The sequence below is a fragment of the Artibeus jamaicensis genome, unplaced genomic scaffold, assembly GCF_021234435.1.
Source record: "Artibeus jamaicensis isolate MK-2021 breed Jamaican fruit bat unplaced genomic scaffold, CSHL_Jam_final contig_415, whole genome shotgun sequence".
Classification (NCBI taxonomy): domain Eukaryota; kingdom Metazoa; phylum Chordata; class Mammalia; order Chiroptera; family Phyllostomidae; genus Artibeus; species Artibeus jamaicensis.
Genome location: NW_026521823.1, coordinates 34,326,419 through 34,339,076, shown reverse-complemented (window position 1 = coordinate 34,339,076; position 12,658 = coordinate 34,326,419). Strand labels below are relative to the sequence as shown.

Sequence of the window (12,658 nt, the reverse complement as noted above, 5' to 3'; positions counted from 1 at the left end):
AAAAAAGCTCTTCCAGAAAACTTTGAACAGTTCTTCATCTGACACATCCTGGTCACACATGCTTAGTAAGTGCGCTGCCATGCACAGACCGTGGTGCTGGGAGCGGGTGATACAGGCGGGATAGGACCCAGGCAGCTTTGCCCTCCAGATGCAACCCGGTCGTGGGCGAGACAGATGGGTAAACAGATGATTTCAGCCCCGTGGGGTGAGCACTCTGCTCACAGAGGCATGGACGTATCATGTCTGTATGTCGTGACAGATTTGGAGGACGTGTGTCACACCTGGTCTTATGTGTTCTGAAACAATAAAACACAGAAATCTACACGCAGGCTGTGGAAATGACGGGGACTGTTCTTTTAGGATGGATTTTCGCTGTTTGGAAACGTGACTCCCTTCAGAGTTCCTTTAAAGAATCTTTTCCGGTGCACTGGATGTGCAGGGCCCGGCAGGAGTGAGGCCTGCTTGTGTGCGGTTGGTAATGATGCGGGTGTGATCATTTATAGTTTTCATGCGAGTGTTTCACCTGAAATGTCATGTGGTGTGCTGGAGGGTGACGATGTTATGTTAGAAAAGCATATGCTTATGAGTTCCTAAGAAGAGATTTTGTAATGCAGGGGCGTCACTCGTGCTGGACCCTGTATTGTGGACCCATAGCTTTCAGGGAACAGGTACAGGGTACCCGGTCGCTGGGACAAAGGTGTCATATGTCAGGCATGTGAAATACGTATCATTCCAGGTGACTCTGTTGGTTACTAATGGCAGACATCCTCTATTTGTCTTTGTTGAGTGTAGCATGTCACTTGGGGCAAAACTTTTGGGCAGACTGAGCTTGTTGTACTCTATTTTGTTTTATTAATGTTTTTTCTTTTTTTGATTCCAGAGATAGGGGAGGGAAGGGAGAAAAAGAGGGAGAGAAGCATCAGTGTGAGACAGAAACATCGATCGGTTGCCTCTTACACACGCCCTGACTGGGGAGTCAGCCCATAACCCGGGCATGTGCCCCAACTGGTAATCGAACCCCTGACCTTGCACTTTGCCAGAAGATGCCCAACCCACTGAGCCACGCCAGCCAGGGTTCTACTCTTATTACTAGCCCTTATCAACCATTAGTGCACCCTGACCAGTAGTGTTACTGTAGATTTTTTTAGTTGTACCTTCCAGGGCTGCACTTTCTCCCCTTTATGTGGCGGGGCCGTGACGGTGTCCAGACCCCAGGGCTGGGCCGCGTTGCAGCAGCTGCTTCCACGCGCCGCCTGTGACGTGTATTCGTTCGTCATCTCTTTCAGTCATCGCTGTTGAGCGCCGTGCTGGGCGAGCTGCCGCCACACCAGGGACTGGTCACTGTGCACGGAAGGGTCGCCTATGTCTCTCAGCAGCCCTGGGTGTTCTCAGGCACCGTGAGGAGTAATATTTTATTTGGGAAGAAGTATGAGAAGGAACGCTACGAAAGAGTCATAAAGGCTTGCGCTTTGAAAAAGGTGAGTGATGACTTTAGAGCTGCATCTGCTTGCACTTCAGATAATGATAGTTGCATTGGTTTCATCTACAGGGCTTGTTAAAAGTTTTATTTGTCACGTGGAAAGTGTCTGAATGCTGCGTAGTCCTTGCAGCCGGTCTGCGGGGTTAATAACATGTGTACATGCGCTGTAATCCCGATGTGGTACTGATGTCCACAGAATGCCTTTTCCTTTGGGTTTAATTCATGAAGTTTTATTGACTTTTAACCTTTTTCTTTTTTTTTAATTTTTATTTTATGTCATTTTATTTATTTATTTTTAGAAAGAGGGGAAGGGAAGGGGAAAGAGAGAAACATCAGTGTTGGTTGCTTTTCCCACATCCCCTACTGGAGGCCTGACCTGACCCCCAACCCAGGCATGTGTCCTGGCTGGAAACTGAACCAGTGACCCTTTCGTTCTCAGGCCAGCGCTCAATCCACTGAGCCACACCAGCCAGGGTGACTTGTAACCTTTTTAAAATGGACAGTTATGAAATTTTGCAAAACTAGAGAGAGCAGTGTCAGGAACCCCCTGCACGCTTTCCCGGGGTCAGCCCTGGCATTCGGTGGCCAGGCTTGTTCCGTCTCTGCCGTCCTCTGCTCACCTCACCCACAGCCCGAGGTCCCTGGAGCAGGGCCTAGACTCATACTAGTTCCCCCGTAAATGTTTCATGAGTTATCTCTAAAATATAAGAAAGCCTTGGAAAAACACCGTCACATCGTCACACCCGAAAATGACCAAAATTCTCAAATAGCATCAGTGTTCTAGTCAGTGTTTGCGTTTCGTTATCCCAGGAAGGGATGCTGGTGGCTGTTAGTCTGACTCACACTCCGCACAGGGTCCACATTTTGCACTTGGTCAGTTCGTTTCCTGGGTCCCATTTGTTCTGCCAGTTTTTTTCATTCTACTTTGTTTTTGACTTGTAATTTATTCAAAAACAACACAATGATCTGAAATTTCCTTTTCCTGCTGCATCAGTTCACAAGGGGAGAGACTGTGTTCAGAAATGACACTGAGCTTCTCAGAAAAGGGCAGGATGAAATGTTTAATTGCACCTTGAGATCTAAATGCAATTAACGATTGAATGATGAAAACCAAGCTTAACTGGTAGGGGAATATAATTTAGCCACAAGAGAAAGAAAGAAAGAAAGAAAGGAAGGAGGAGGGGAGGAGGAGGAGGAAGGAAGGGGAGGAGGAGGAAGGAGGGAGGGAGGGAGGAGGAAGGAAGGAGGAAGGAAGGAAGGAAGGAAGGAAGGAAGGAAGGAAGGAAGGAAGGAAGGAAGGAAGGAAGGAAGGAAGGAGTGCTGATAAATACCATGTGACTCGCTTCGGGTTATAAAAGTCCGTGAATAGTGGCACTCCTGGCTCTCCGTGGGGCCAGCTTGTCACAGTCTGGACTGCCGGCCGACTGTCCGTTCGTTCCTCTGTGCCGACTGGGTGGACGTCCCAAGGTGTGGAATTGGAGGTCTCACACCAGCTTTGTGAGGAAATAGTGATGTTGCTTGAACAAAGGCTCGGACATCGTAGATCATATCAGCTGAGTAACATTTTATGATGATATGGGTGAAACATAATTGCTTATTTTGATGGGCTTTGGTTTCTCTTTTCCTGGGTTATTGATAAGAGATTAATGTGTTTTGGGAAATGACATCAAGGTAGCATAGCGAGCCATGTTTTTATTTAACAGTATATATGCTGGATAAGAAAAGAGAGAAAATGAATGTAAAGCAGTAATAATAATGGCTCCCATTTATCGATTCCATGTGCTGTTTCTCCCTCTCACGGGTGCACATGAAAGTGTGGGGGCGTTTAATGTTCTGCTCTTGTCTTCAGTGTTTGCAGCCTCATTTTATTGTTGGTAACACTGGGGCTTAGAGAGATGAAACAACTCACCTGAACAGGTGAGCTCAGGTTCAGGTCCGTTTTTGCACAACTAGATTCTGTGCTTTCCCATGGTGCCTTGCTGCCTCTTAATTGAGAAAGAATGTAAAGAAGCACTATTTTTAAAAGCAGGTGGTTGATGCCGGGGGAATGTGGGATGTGGAATAAACAGACATCAGGCATCTTCTCTTTACCTCAGTCAAGTTCGAATAAATCTCTGATGTCCAGGTTAGACTCCCTAGACCTAGGCCAGCACCTGGCTCTTTCTTTCTGGGTCCTTGCCTTCCTGGTTATAGGGCAGCCCCATGTTGGAGCATCTGTAGAGAAAAGCAGTTGTGGGAACAGTGGCTGTCATTCAGCATTTTTCCCAGGACCGCTGACGCCTTTGCCAGTGCCACGTGGGGTGCCTGGGCCAGTAATGGCGGCCGGTCCTGGGGCTCCGCCCACCCTCTGTGGGGGTGGTCTGTGTGACACATGGACTCTGGAGGAGGGAGGCCCCTGCCAGGATGGCCTGCACAGTGATTCTCCTCTACGTCAGTGGACGTGCAAACATGGACTGTCGTCTCGTTCTGCACGACACGGGGACAGGAGTCAGGGCTTCGGTCGGAAGGGAGGCCCGGGGTGGAGGGGAAGGAAAGAGCGGAGTTCTGACCCTGGCTTTGCCCCTTGCCCACTGCCCCTTCGGACCCGCCCTATTACCTGATTGGGCCTCTGATGTTTCTGCTACAAACCTTTCTGAGCCAGAAAGGTTTCTAAGAGGTTTAGCTGCCATCCGGAAATGTCAGCTGCGACTCTGGTTAGCAGGGGGCCACACATTCTTTCAGACACCAGGGAGTCACCTAGTGAGTTGTGAGATCCTTTGCTCACCTCCTTTTGGAACCCCCGTGGCAGTGGGTGGGCATGTGACTGCCACATTTGTTGGGGACATTCTGGAATGCCGTTGGCCTGCAGACCCAGAGACCGCACAGAGCAGTCTCAGGGAGTGGCTCTGGGTTTCTTAGTCTCCTGGATTATTAAATGGGGGAGGTATAGGGTTATTGTCAGGACTACAGAGAATGCCTGTGAAATGCAGACGCACCAGCTTTTTAGTAAATGGTAGCTCTTGTCACTCTTATAGCCCTTTTCTCTGTATACTTCCAACACCATGTAAGTATGATAAAGATTTCTCCTTAGGGTTAACCTCCCAATCCTGGAGGAAAAGTAGCATTTCTTAGATCACATAGTATTAATAACAACTAGATATATGATACTTGATCTAGTTAGAGTAAACTTTTAAATTCATTGAGCTGAAAACATGTCTATAAAAAAATAGGGAGACAGGAAGTAATCACGTGTAGCAATGTTGATGGAGGCTGATGACATGTTCAGTGATATTGTGGTGAGTTACAGAACATCGTTTAGGAAACAACTCAATCACATTAGGGGCCGTGGGGGGTGTGGCTAACCCCTGGGCCCTGGGGCCAGCCAGCTCTGGGGGTGAGTCTCAGTTTCTTTGTGTAGCAGGTGTGTAATTTTGGCTAATTATCCGAATCCTACAAAGCCTCAGTTTCCTCATCTGTGAAGTGGGTCTAATACAATGTCTCTCAGTGTATGTGGGGGATTGGTTCTGGGACCTCCCATCAGATATCAAAATCCCTCATGTCAGATGGTGTGGAACAGTACATATAGTCGGTGCTCTGCCTTCGTGGATTCCCAACTGTGTCTGGAAGATTCTGTTTCCCACCTGAAATCGGTTTAATCTGCAGGTACAAAGCCGTGGGCGTGGAGGCCCGGCTGCATTTACTGTGCAGCATGTTCATGGGAATTAAAGAGAATGAGTGTAAGGCATCCAGAGCCGAGCTCGGCACATAGATCTCACCATGCAGGAGCTGACCTGTGGGGAGAGAAGCCCTGTGCATGCACACAGATCATGAAGCAGAAGAAGACAGGTCCTTCATGAGAAATATGAACAAAAGTCTTAGGAACTGGGGTGGGGCGGGGAGAGAGAGAGATGGCTTTCTCACTGGGGAAACTCAGGGGTGGTTTCTTGGAAAACGATGCTAGAGCTGGTCTTGGAGAGGCAGCCAGGCTCTCACCCACAGGAAGGGCAGTTGCAAACGGAAGAAGGCCCATGAGCAGGGGCTCCGAGGGCGCCTGCTGTCGGACCCTGCCGTCTGCCCTCCATCCCCTGGGCCTCACCTGTGGCCCTCGTGGCTCTTCCAGTGGTCTGCTCAAGGATGGTTCTCTCAGGAGCCTCAGCCATTGCCACGATGCCCTGGATGTGTTTCTGACCCTACAGCAGTGAACCCCACAGCCGTTCCCTGGATTTCCTGAGTTCATGTGTCTGATGTCCCATGAAAGCTGCCGTGGATGAAATAACTGGTTAAATCTAACTTAGAGGTAACCTAAGAATACCTCCCTGTCATTGTAATAGATGCTCAACTCAGGCTTCACCCTCTAATCCAAAGCCAAAGAATTTGGCTTTGAAAGTTTTTGTCTTCATGGCACATGTAGACAAATTACTAAAAGTCTGTGGCACACCAAATTCTTTGTTGTTAATCTGACCCCCCAAAATAGGTATAATTTTGACTCATTCACACCCGAGGGCTATTGTTGCATTGGCTGTGGTCGTTTTTTATTGGACAGTCTAAGGGAAGAGAGGTCAGTGCCCCAGACTAAATAGTCAGTGTTGCATGTTTTTCCAATTCTCGCGGCACCTGGCTGAAAGTCGCTGCTGCAGCCAAATCAGACAACCATGGTTAGGAAGTTAGTCCCAGTCCGGTGTTCCTTCAAATCCTTTGAAGTGTGTTTCCCATCGGAGGCTTGTCTATAAATAGATTTCAGAGTCAACAAACACACTCGAAGTCCTGGTGAAGGAAAGAGTGGCGTTTAAGTGCCCTTACTAGAAAAAGTCTAAGATTGCTGTGCTACGACATGGTTTTATTTTGAGAAGGGAAGCAAAATGATGTGAAATCAAGGCAAGAAAATGAAGGACACTTTTCCAGGACTGTGACAGTGAACCAGGGGCCAAGTACCCTGCCTGTGTGTGTGTGTGTGTGTGTGTGTGTGTGTTCCCGGAAGGCTGGGAACCTAGGTTAAAATGGCTCCGTTTTTTTTTCCCCCTGCAAACCAAAAGCAAGAGATGGTTCTAATGTCTTAGCTCAACAAAGAAATGAAATGAAATAAAAATGAATCTTTATGATGGAGCCATCGCTGTCCCTCATCTGATGTCCTTCACGTTGAGTATGCAGGGACCCTGTGACATTGTGTCTTTGTGGGTGTCAGGGATGGGTCACGATGCTGATGCTCTGTTTCTCTTGCCTGTTACAAGTCACACGGAATCAGAATGTGAATGAGGTCCCACTGTTGGCTCGGTCAGGAAATAATAGCAAAAATTAATTCATGTCCTTTTTCTATTTGTAGAGGCTGTTTATACACTTCCTCTCGATTCTCACAGCATCCTTGAGTCAGGAATTCTTGTTTCTGCAGCATATTCTGTAGGAGAGGAAAGTGAGACTTGGGGAGATCCAATGTGCCATTTGCTTTCTCTCCCACATTGGCCAAAGTAGAGACAAAGAAATGAAAGATGCCCTGGCTGGTGTAGCTCAGTGGATTGAGCGCAGGCCTGTGAACCAAAAGATCGTGGTTTGATTCCCAGTCAGGGCACATGCCTGGGTTGCAGGCCAGTTCCCAGCGGGGGTCGCATGAGAAACAACTATACATTGATATTTCTCTCCATCTCTCCTTCCCTTCCCTTCTAAAGATAAATAAATAAAATCTAAAATAAATAAAAAATTATTTAAAAAAAAGAAATGAAAGCTGCGTTTGCAGACAGGTATTGCTATGTGTTCTAGATCGATGCTTGATTATGTCAGGATCCATTTAGCAATAATTGTCGGTAATCTAATTAAAAATGTCTAATATAGTGATGTGTGATTCAAACCTGATTGTTGTCCCGTCATTTTGGGGGTGTTATTGTCATCTTCTTTCCTGGGTACTGTGATTAGTCCACTTGTTTTTTAAATGCTGGCCACATATAATTCCTGACAGATTCCCAGGCCCTCAAATCAAACCTCATTTTTCTTAGCTTCAAGTCTTTCCTGGCTTGCACAGGACAAGCATCTGCTTTGTCCAGCTGATCTGCACAGTGTTCCTAGAACAGACCTTGGTTTTTCCTGCTCAGACCGCACTTCTTGCTTTTATTTCTTATACAGATCTTGTCTGTCACTCTGTCATTGTGCCCTAAGTGTCACCAAAGACACGGGTTGGGTGTCGTCCCTTCTCCAGAGCTGAGGCTGAGATCAGTGTAATGAGTAGCTAAGAGACACTTCCCTCTCTCTCTCTCTCTTTTTTTTTTTTTTACAAAAAAGACTTTATATATTTTTAGAGAGAGGGGAAGGGAGAGAGAATGAGAGGGAGAGCAACGGGAGACTGAACCCATAACCCAGGCACGTGCCCTGACTTGGAATCGAACCAACAAGCTTTCACTTTGTGGGATGACAAGCAACCCACTGAGCCGCACTGGTCAGGGCCAGGCACACTCATTTCCTGATAAAATTAGTCCTGTGCCTGCACAAGCCAGGTATGTGCCACCAGCTGTCACGCTTGTGTCTCTAGCACAGACCTTCAGACTGGCTCACCCGCCTGCAGTTTGTCGTCACCAGTACTTACTTACGCTTGCCCACAGCCGAAATCTTGACTTTGTCCCCTAACCCTGCGTTCGTCATCTCCTGCAACTCCAAGGCTCTTTTCTGCACTGTGTTGAATTCGTTACACCCACAGCCATGCCTGACGTGTAGTTGTTCAGTAAATATCTGTAAAGTGGTTAACTGCATCAACCCTGTGAAGAACTACAGGATAGAAACAAACAAAATGCCCGAGAATTTATTAGAAAGGGGCGAGCTTACAGTTGAGTCAGTGTGAAATCAGTCCACGGCTGTTGGTCAGATTTGTGCATGAAGAACTGAGGCTAAAAGTTTAGGATGACGGTGGGAGAACGCATTTTAAGGCGTCGATTTTTCCTGTTTCTGTAAGGATTTGGAGCTTTTGGAGGATGGAGATCTAACCGTGATAGGAGATCGGGGAGCCACGCTGAGTGGAGGGCAGAAAGCCCGTGTCAACCTTGCCAGGTAGGTCACATTTTGGTTGACCTCCCGCACATGCCTCTTCTACCGCTTCCAGGGACACTCAGCCCCTGCTCACTGTGTGAAGCACTGGTCTTGGATTCTTTCTTTGGCTCTTGGAATGAGCATCAGCTGCATTGTTGAACGCTGTTGTGATTCCGTGATGAGCCGCAGGGACCGGAAGCATTCTTCCCCATGATACCTCTTTTTGTTTCCTAGAGCGGTGTATCAGGATGCAGACATCTACCTCCTGGACGATCCCCTCAGCGCGGTAGATGCGGAAGTCAGCAAGCACTTGTTCCAGCTGTGAGTCCGCTCATGTTTTACGTCCTTCCTGCTTTCCGAGAACCCTGCGCAGTGAAGCCTCTTACCTCGGAAGACTGAGTGCCCTCTGCTTTGATGTCCCTCTTTCCCCTTCCTTCCCTCCACACAAGATCCACTTTAGAGAAATTTTGCACCAATAGGAGATCAAGGTGTACAAGGACCAGAAGGTGCTTACAGTGCGTGGAGGCGAATGGAGTACATGCTTTAGGAGTTAAGGAATTAAGGGCAAAGTTTGCAAGTCACAACCCCCTGCAACACGCACATACTTGCAGTTGATAGGCAAGGCACTGTTGATGGATGCAGACCCCAAAACAAGAAGGACGATCTACAGATTTTAAGTCTGCAGGGGGGGACTCAGTGACCTGTTACTTGGTTGCCAGTTCTTTTCCTCCACCACTGTTTTTGGTGCGGTAGAAGCCATGTGTCCAGTAGTGACATTGGTCTTCCAGGGAAAGACCTTGTTAGTTTCTGCTGAATCATTCTGTGGGTTGGAAGTTTAAGAACGATTTGTTCCGTAGCAGGGTATTGGCTTTGATCATTTCATGCCCACTCATGTCAGGTTTACTGGACTTTGAACCTAGGACTCTAGACTGTGTCTTAACTCTTGCCTCTCACTTTGTGTTTCTGGAATTTGTGTTCTTTGGCTTTTCTTAGGCCCTGGGCCACTGAACTAGAACACTCGGAATCTCTTTTCTGTGTATATGATATCCTAATGTGCGCCAGTGGACATTTCCTGTGCAGTCTAGGCTGGCCATGAACTTGCTCTTGCTAAAACAGCATCTAGTCTGCCCCACAGATACCTTGCTGCTGTTTACCCTGGTAAAGCCAACGACCCCTTTCAGTTGCCCTTGTTGAAGCCCTATAGTGTTGCACTTGTGGAAGCCCTACTGTGTGCCCTGAGGCTGTCACACATGTGATCGCACAGACATCTTAGTTTATGAAAGGAGGGCAGTGAGATCCACACTGGGCAAGAGAAGGGAGGGCAGGAAGTGTCAGTCTCCTTTTGCTCCCTAAGGAATTTCTCTCTCCTTGGAGTTTGTCAAGACAGATGCACGGCTCACCTCAAGGCCTAAAGGGCTGTGATAAAGGATAACGGATACTAAAAGGAAGGAGAAGGGTGCAGCCCTAGGCATTCAGCTGAGATCGGAAAGCTCCCTGTGGACGGGGCTCGGTGGAAGGTACTTATGACCCGCGGTTGGGGGAGGGTGTGGGGTCAGTGCCATAGACTGGGCGGTTTAAAGGTGACAATTTTAAATTGACTTCAGTTCTGGGGGTTGGGAAGTTGCAGACCAAGGCAGTTCTGGCGTCCGAGGAACCGCGGCCCCTGGCTCCCCTTTTCGCCGTGCGCTCACATGGTACAAAGGGGAAAGCACTTCTCTGTGGCGGTCGCCTCCACTAGGGCACGAATCCCATTCACAGCAGCTCCCCCGCATGACCTAGTCACCCCCCTAAAGGTCCACCTCCAATACCGTCCCAGGAGGGATGAGGTTTCAAGGTATGAATTTTCCGAGGCACCAACATTCAGTCCGAAGCAGGCTGCTGTCACAAAGGATCACAGGCCGGGGGAACTGAACAAGGGAAATGTATTTTCTGGCTGTTCTGGAGGCTGGAAGTCCGAGAGCAAGGTGTCCGCAGGTTTGGTTTCTTCTGAGGCCTCTCTCCTTGGCTGCGGGTGGCCTTCCTCCCGCCCTGCCCTCGCACGGTCACTGCTTATCACCACCCCGCCTCCTTGTTATATTCTGACCTGCCGTTCTAAGGAAACCAGTCAGACTGGATTAGGGCCCACCCCGGTGGCCTCATTTCAACGTCATCACTGCCGCCAGATTCTAAGGTCGAGGGGCTGAAGGCCTCAACATGAGAATTTGAGGGGGGGGGGGCGACACACTGGTTCCTAAGTAGTGAAGTGAAGACATGTGAGCAGAGTCAGCAGTGCCAGCAAGATGTCGTGAGGCAGCACACTAGGCGCTGGGGTTTTCTTTTTTTAAGATTTATGTATTCTTAGAGAGAGGGGAAGGGAGGGAGAAGGAGAGGGCAGAGAAACATCGATGGGAGAGAAACATTGGTTGCCTCTTGCAGGCCCCCTGCTGGGGAGCCAGCGCATAACCCAAGCAGGTGCCCTGACCAGGAATCGAACCCCTGCCCTTTTGCTCTGTGGGATGACCCAACCAGCTGAGCTGCGTTGGCCAGGGCTAGGAGCTGGGATTTGAGGTCATCCACTGAGCATGGGTCACTGGGCGGGTCCCCCCACCTTTCTCCACCAGACTGTGGGTGTATAAAATGGGCATATTTACTGGAGCGATGAATGGTTCTTGAGATGGATGGTGAAAATGGTAAATTTTATTTCACATAAACTTTATCACAATTTTAAAAACACGTAGTACATTGAACTCTTCAGAGTGTGAACAGCAGGGCCAAGTCAGCAGACACTGGGCATGGCCCCTAGCTGTGTGGGCTGACCTCTCTCCTCCACGCTTTCCTGCCTGTGACCCGATGGATTCTCCCATAGGCTGGGACGTGCCTTGTGGCTTGTACTGAGTTCAGTGGCAGGGGTTCCCCTGTCACCTTACTGAGTTCAGCCAACACAGGGATTCCCCACCCGCCCCCACCCTTTGTGGCGTCCACAGTAGCAGCTCATCCTCCCTGCTCCCTGGACTCCACCTTGAACTCCCACATGACTGCCACCCTGACTTGTGTGTCTGCACAAGTTTTCCATCACGTCGGGAACTATTTCTGCTGGCCAGTGTATCATGTCCCCAGGAGAAGAGGGGCAGGGTTTTAATGGCTAAGTATCAGTGTGCTCATCACAAAAGCTCTCCCAAGTTCTTCGATCGCAGGTATTTATAAAGTCCTCTCGCCCCTTTTGGGTTTAATGACGTTGGGTATACACTTGATGGAAGCAAGCTTGTTAAAACTGTTGTTTGCTAATCAGAACCACATTCTTTAGAGAAACTTTGCCTGGGTACACGAATGCAATTTAGAAAACCACTCAGTAGCAACTGGAGAATGTTCTCAATGAGTCAGAAAATTGGATTGAACAATGTGCAATGAAAGATGGCAGTTGTGTCGGAGCTTAGTAATGTGAGTGTTTTGTGTTAAAAGTGAATGAAATAGGCTTTTCCTTGCCATTAACAGTTTACAGCAGTCATGACTATATACCCAAGGTTATTAGGGTTTCTGAGTTCTACAGATTAGTAGATGCTGTAAACATTAAGTGGATTCTATCACATCCAGAAGGTTAGGAACCCCTAGATTAATGATGTTAACCAAGTTTGTTTCTGGCCACAGATCCCTGTGGTATTTTAGAAAGCCCCAATGTCACCAGATGCCCCCACCTTCTGCATCATGAATTCTTCTGGTCTAGTGGGAATTCTTCTGGTCTGATCTGGTGGGAATCAGATCTCCCACCTCACTGCCCCCTCAGTTCCCTGTCCCTGCTCCAGACCTTCACTGACCCCCCTCCAAGGTCAGGATGTAGCTCAATGTCTTGAAACGGCGAGCAAGGTTCTTTGCACTCTCCCCCTGTTCGCCTTCCCGGCATTTCCTCGCATGACTCAGTACACCACACTGGCTTTTGTGTGGTACTGAGAGTGAGGTGGGCCCTTTCTCATATCTGTCTGTCTGTGCAGACGTTGTTGCTTCTGTCCAAGAGCCAGGGCACAGTGTGCCAGGGCAAAGGAGAAAGAGGAAGGACACCAGCACCACCTTTCTTCTGGTCCCTCCTGGCCCTCCAGGGGGGGTTGTGATCCTATATCCCTCGAGGGGCTGGACTTGAACCTCACACCTGCCCACCCCCGGCTGAACTGTGGACCCATGACAGCGCCTTTGTACGGCCTGTTTCTGTCCCAGATCCACGGC

The 12,658-nt window shown here is 48.6% G+C and overlaps 1 protein-coding gene across 1 annotated transcript in view; it reads left to right on the top strand.

Annotated features, from left to right (window-relative positions):
* The window catches only part of ABCC4 (ATP binding cassette subfamily C member 4), a 212,172-nt gene that overhangs the window by 69,018 nt on the left and 130,496 nt on the right, over window positions 1-12,658 (top strand). The window contains exons 11-13 of the mRNA XM_037132441.2: window positions 1,287-1,478; window positions 8,391-8,485; window positions 8,699-8,785. Coding sequence (XP_036988336.2) covers window positions 1,287-1,478; window positions 8,391-8,485; window positions 8,699-8,785 — 374 coding nt within the window. The remainder of the gene's footprint in view (window positions 1-1,286; window positions 1,479-8,390; window positions 8,486-8,698; window positions 8,786-12,658) is intronic.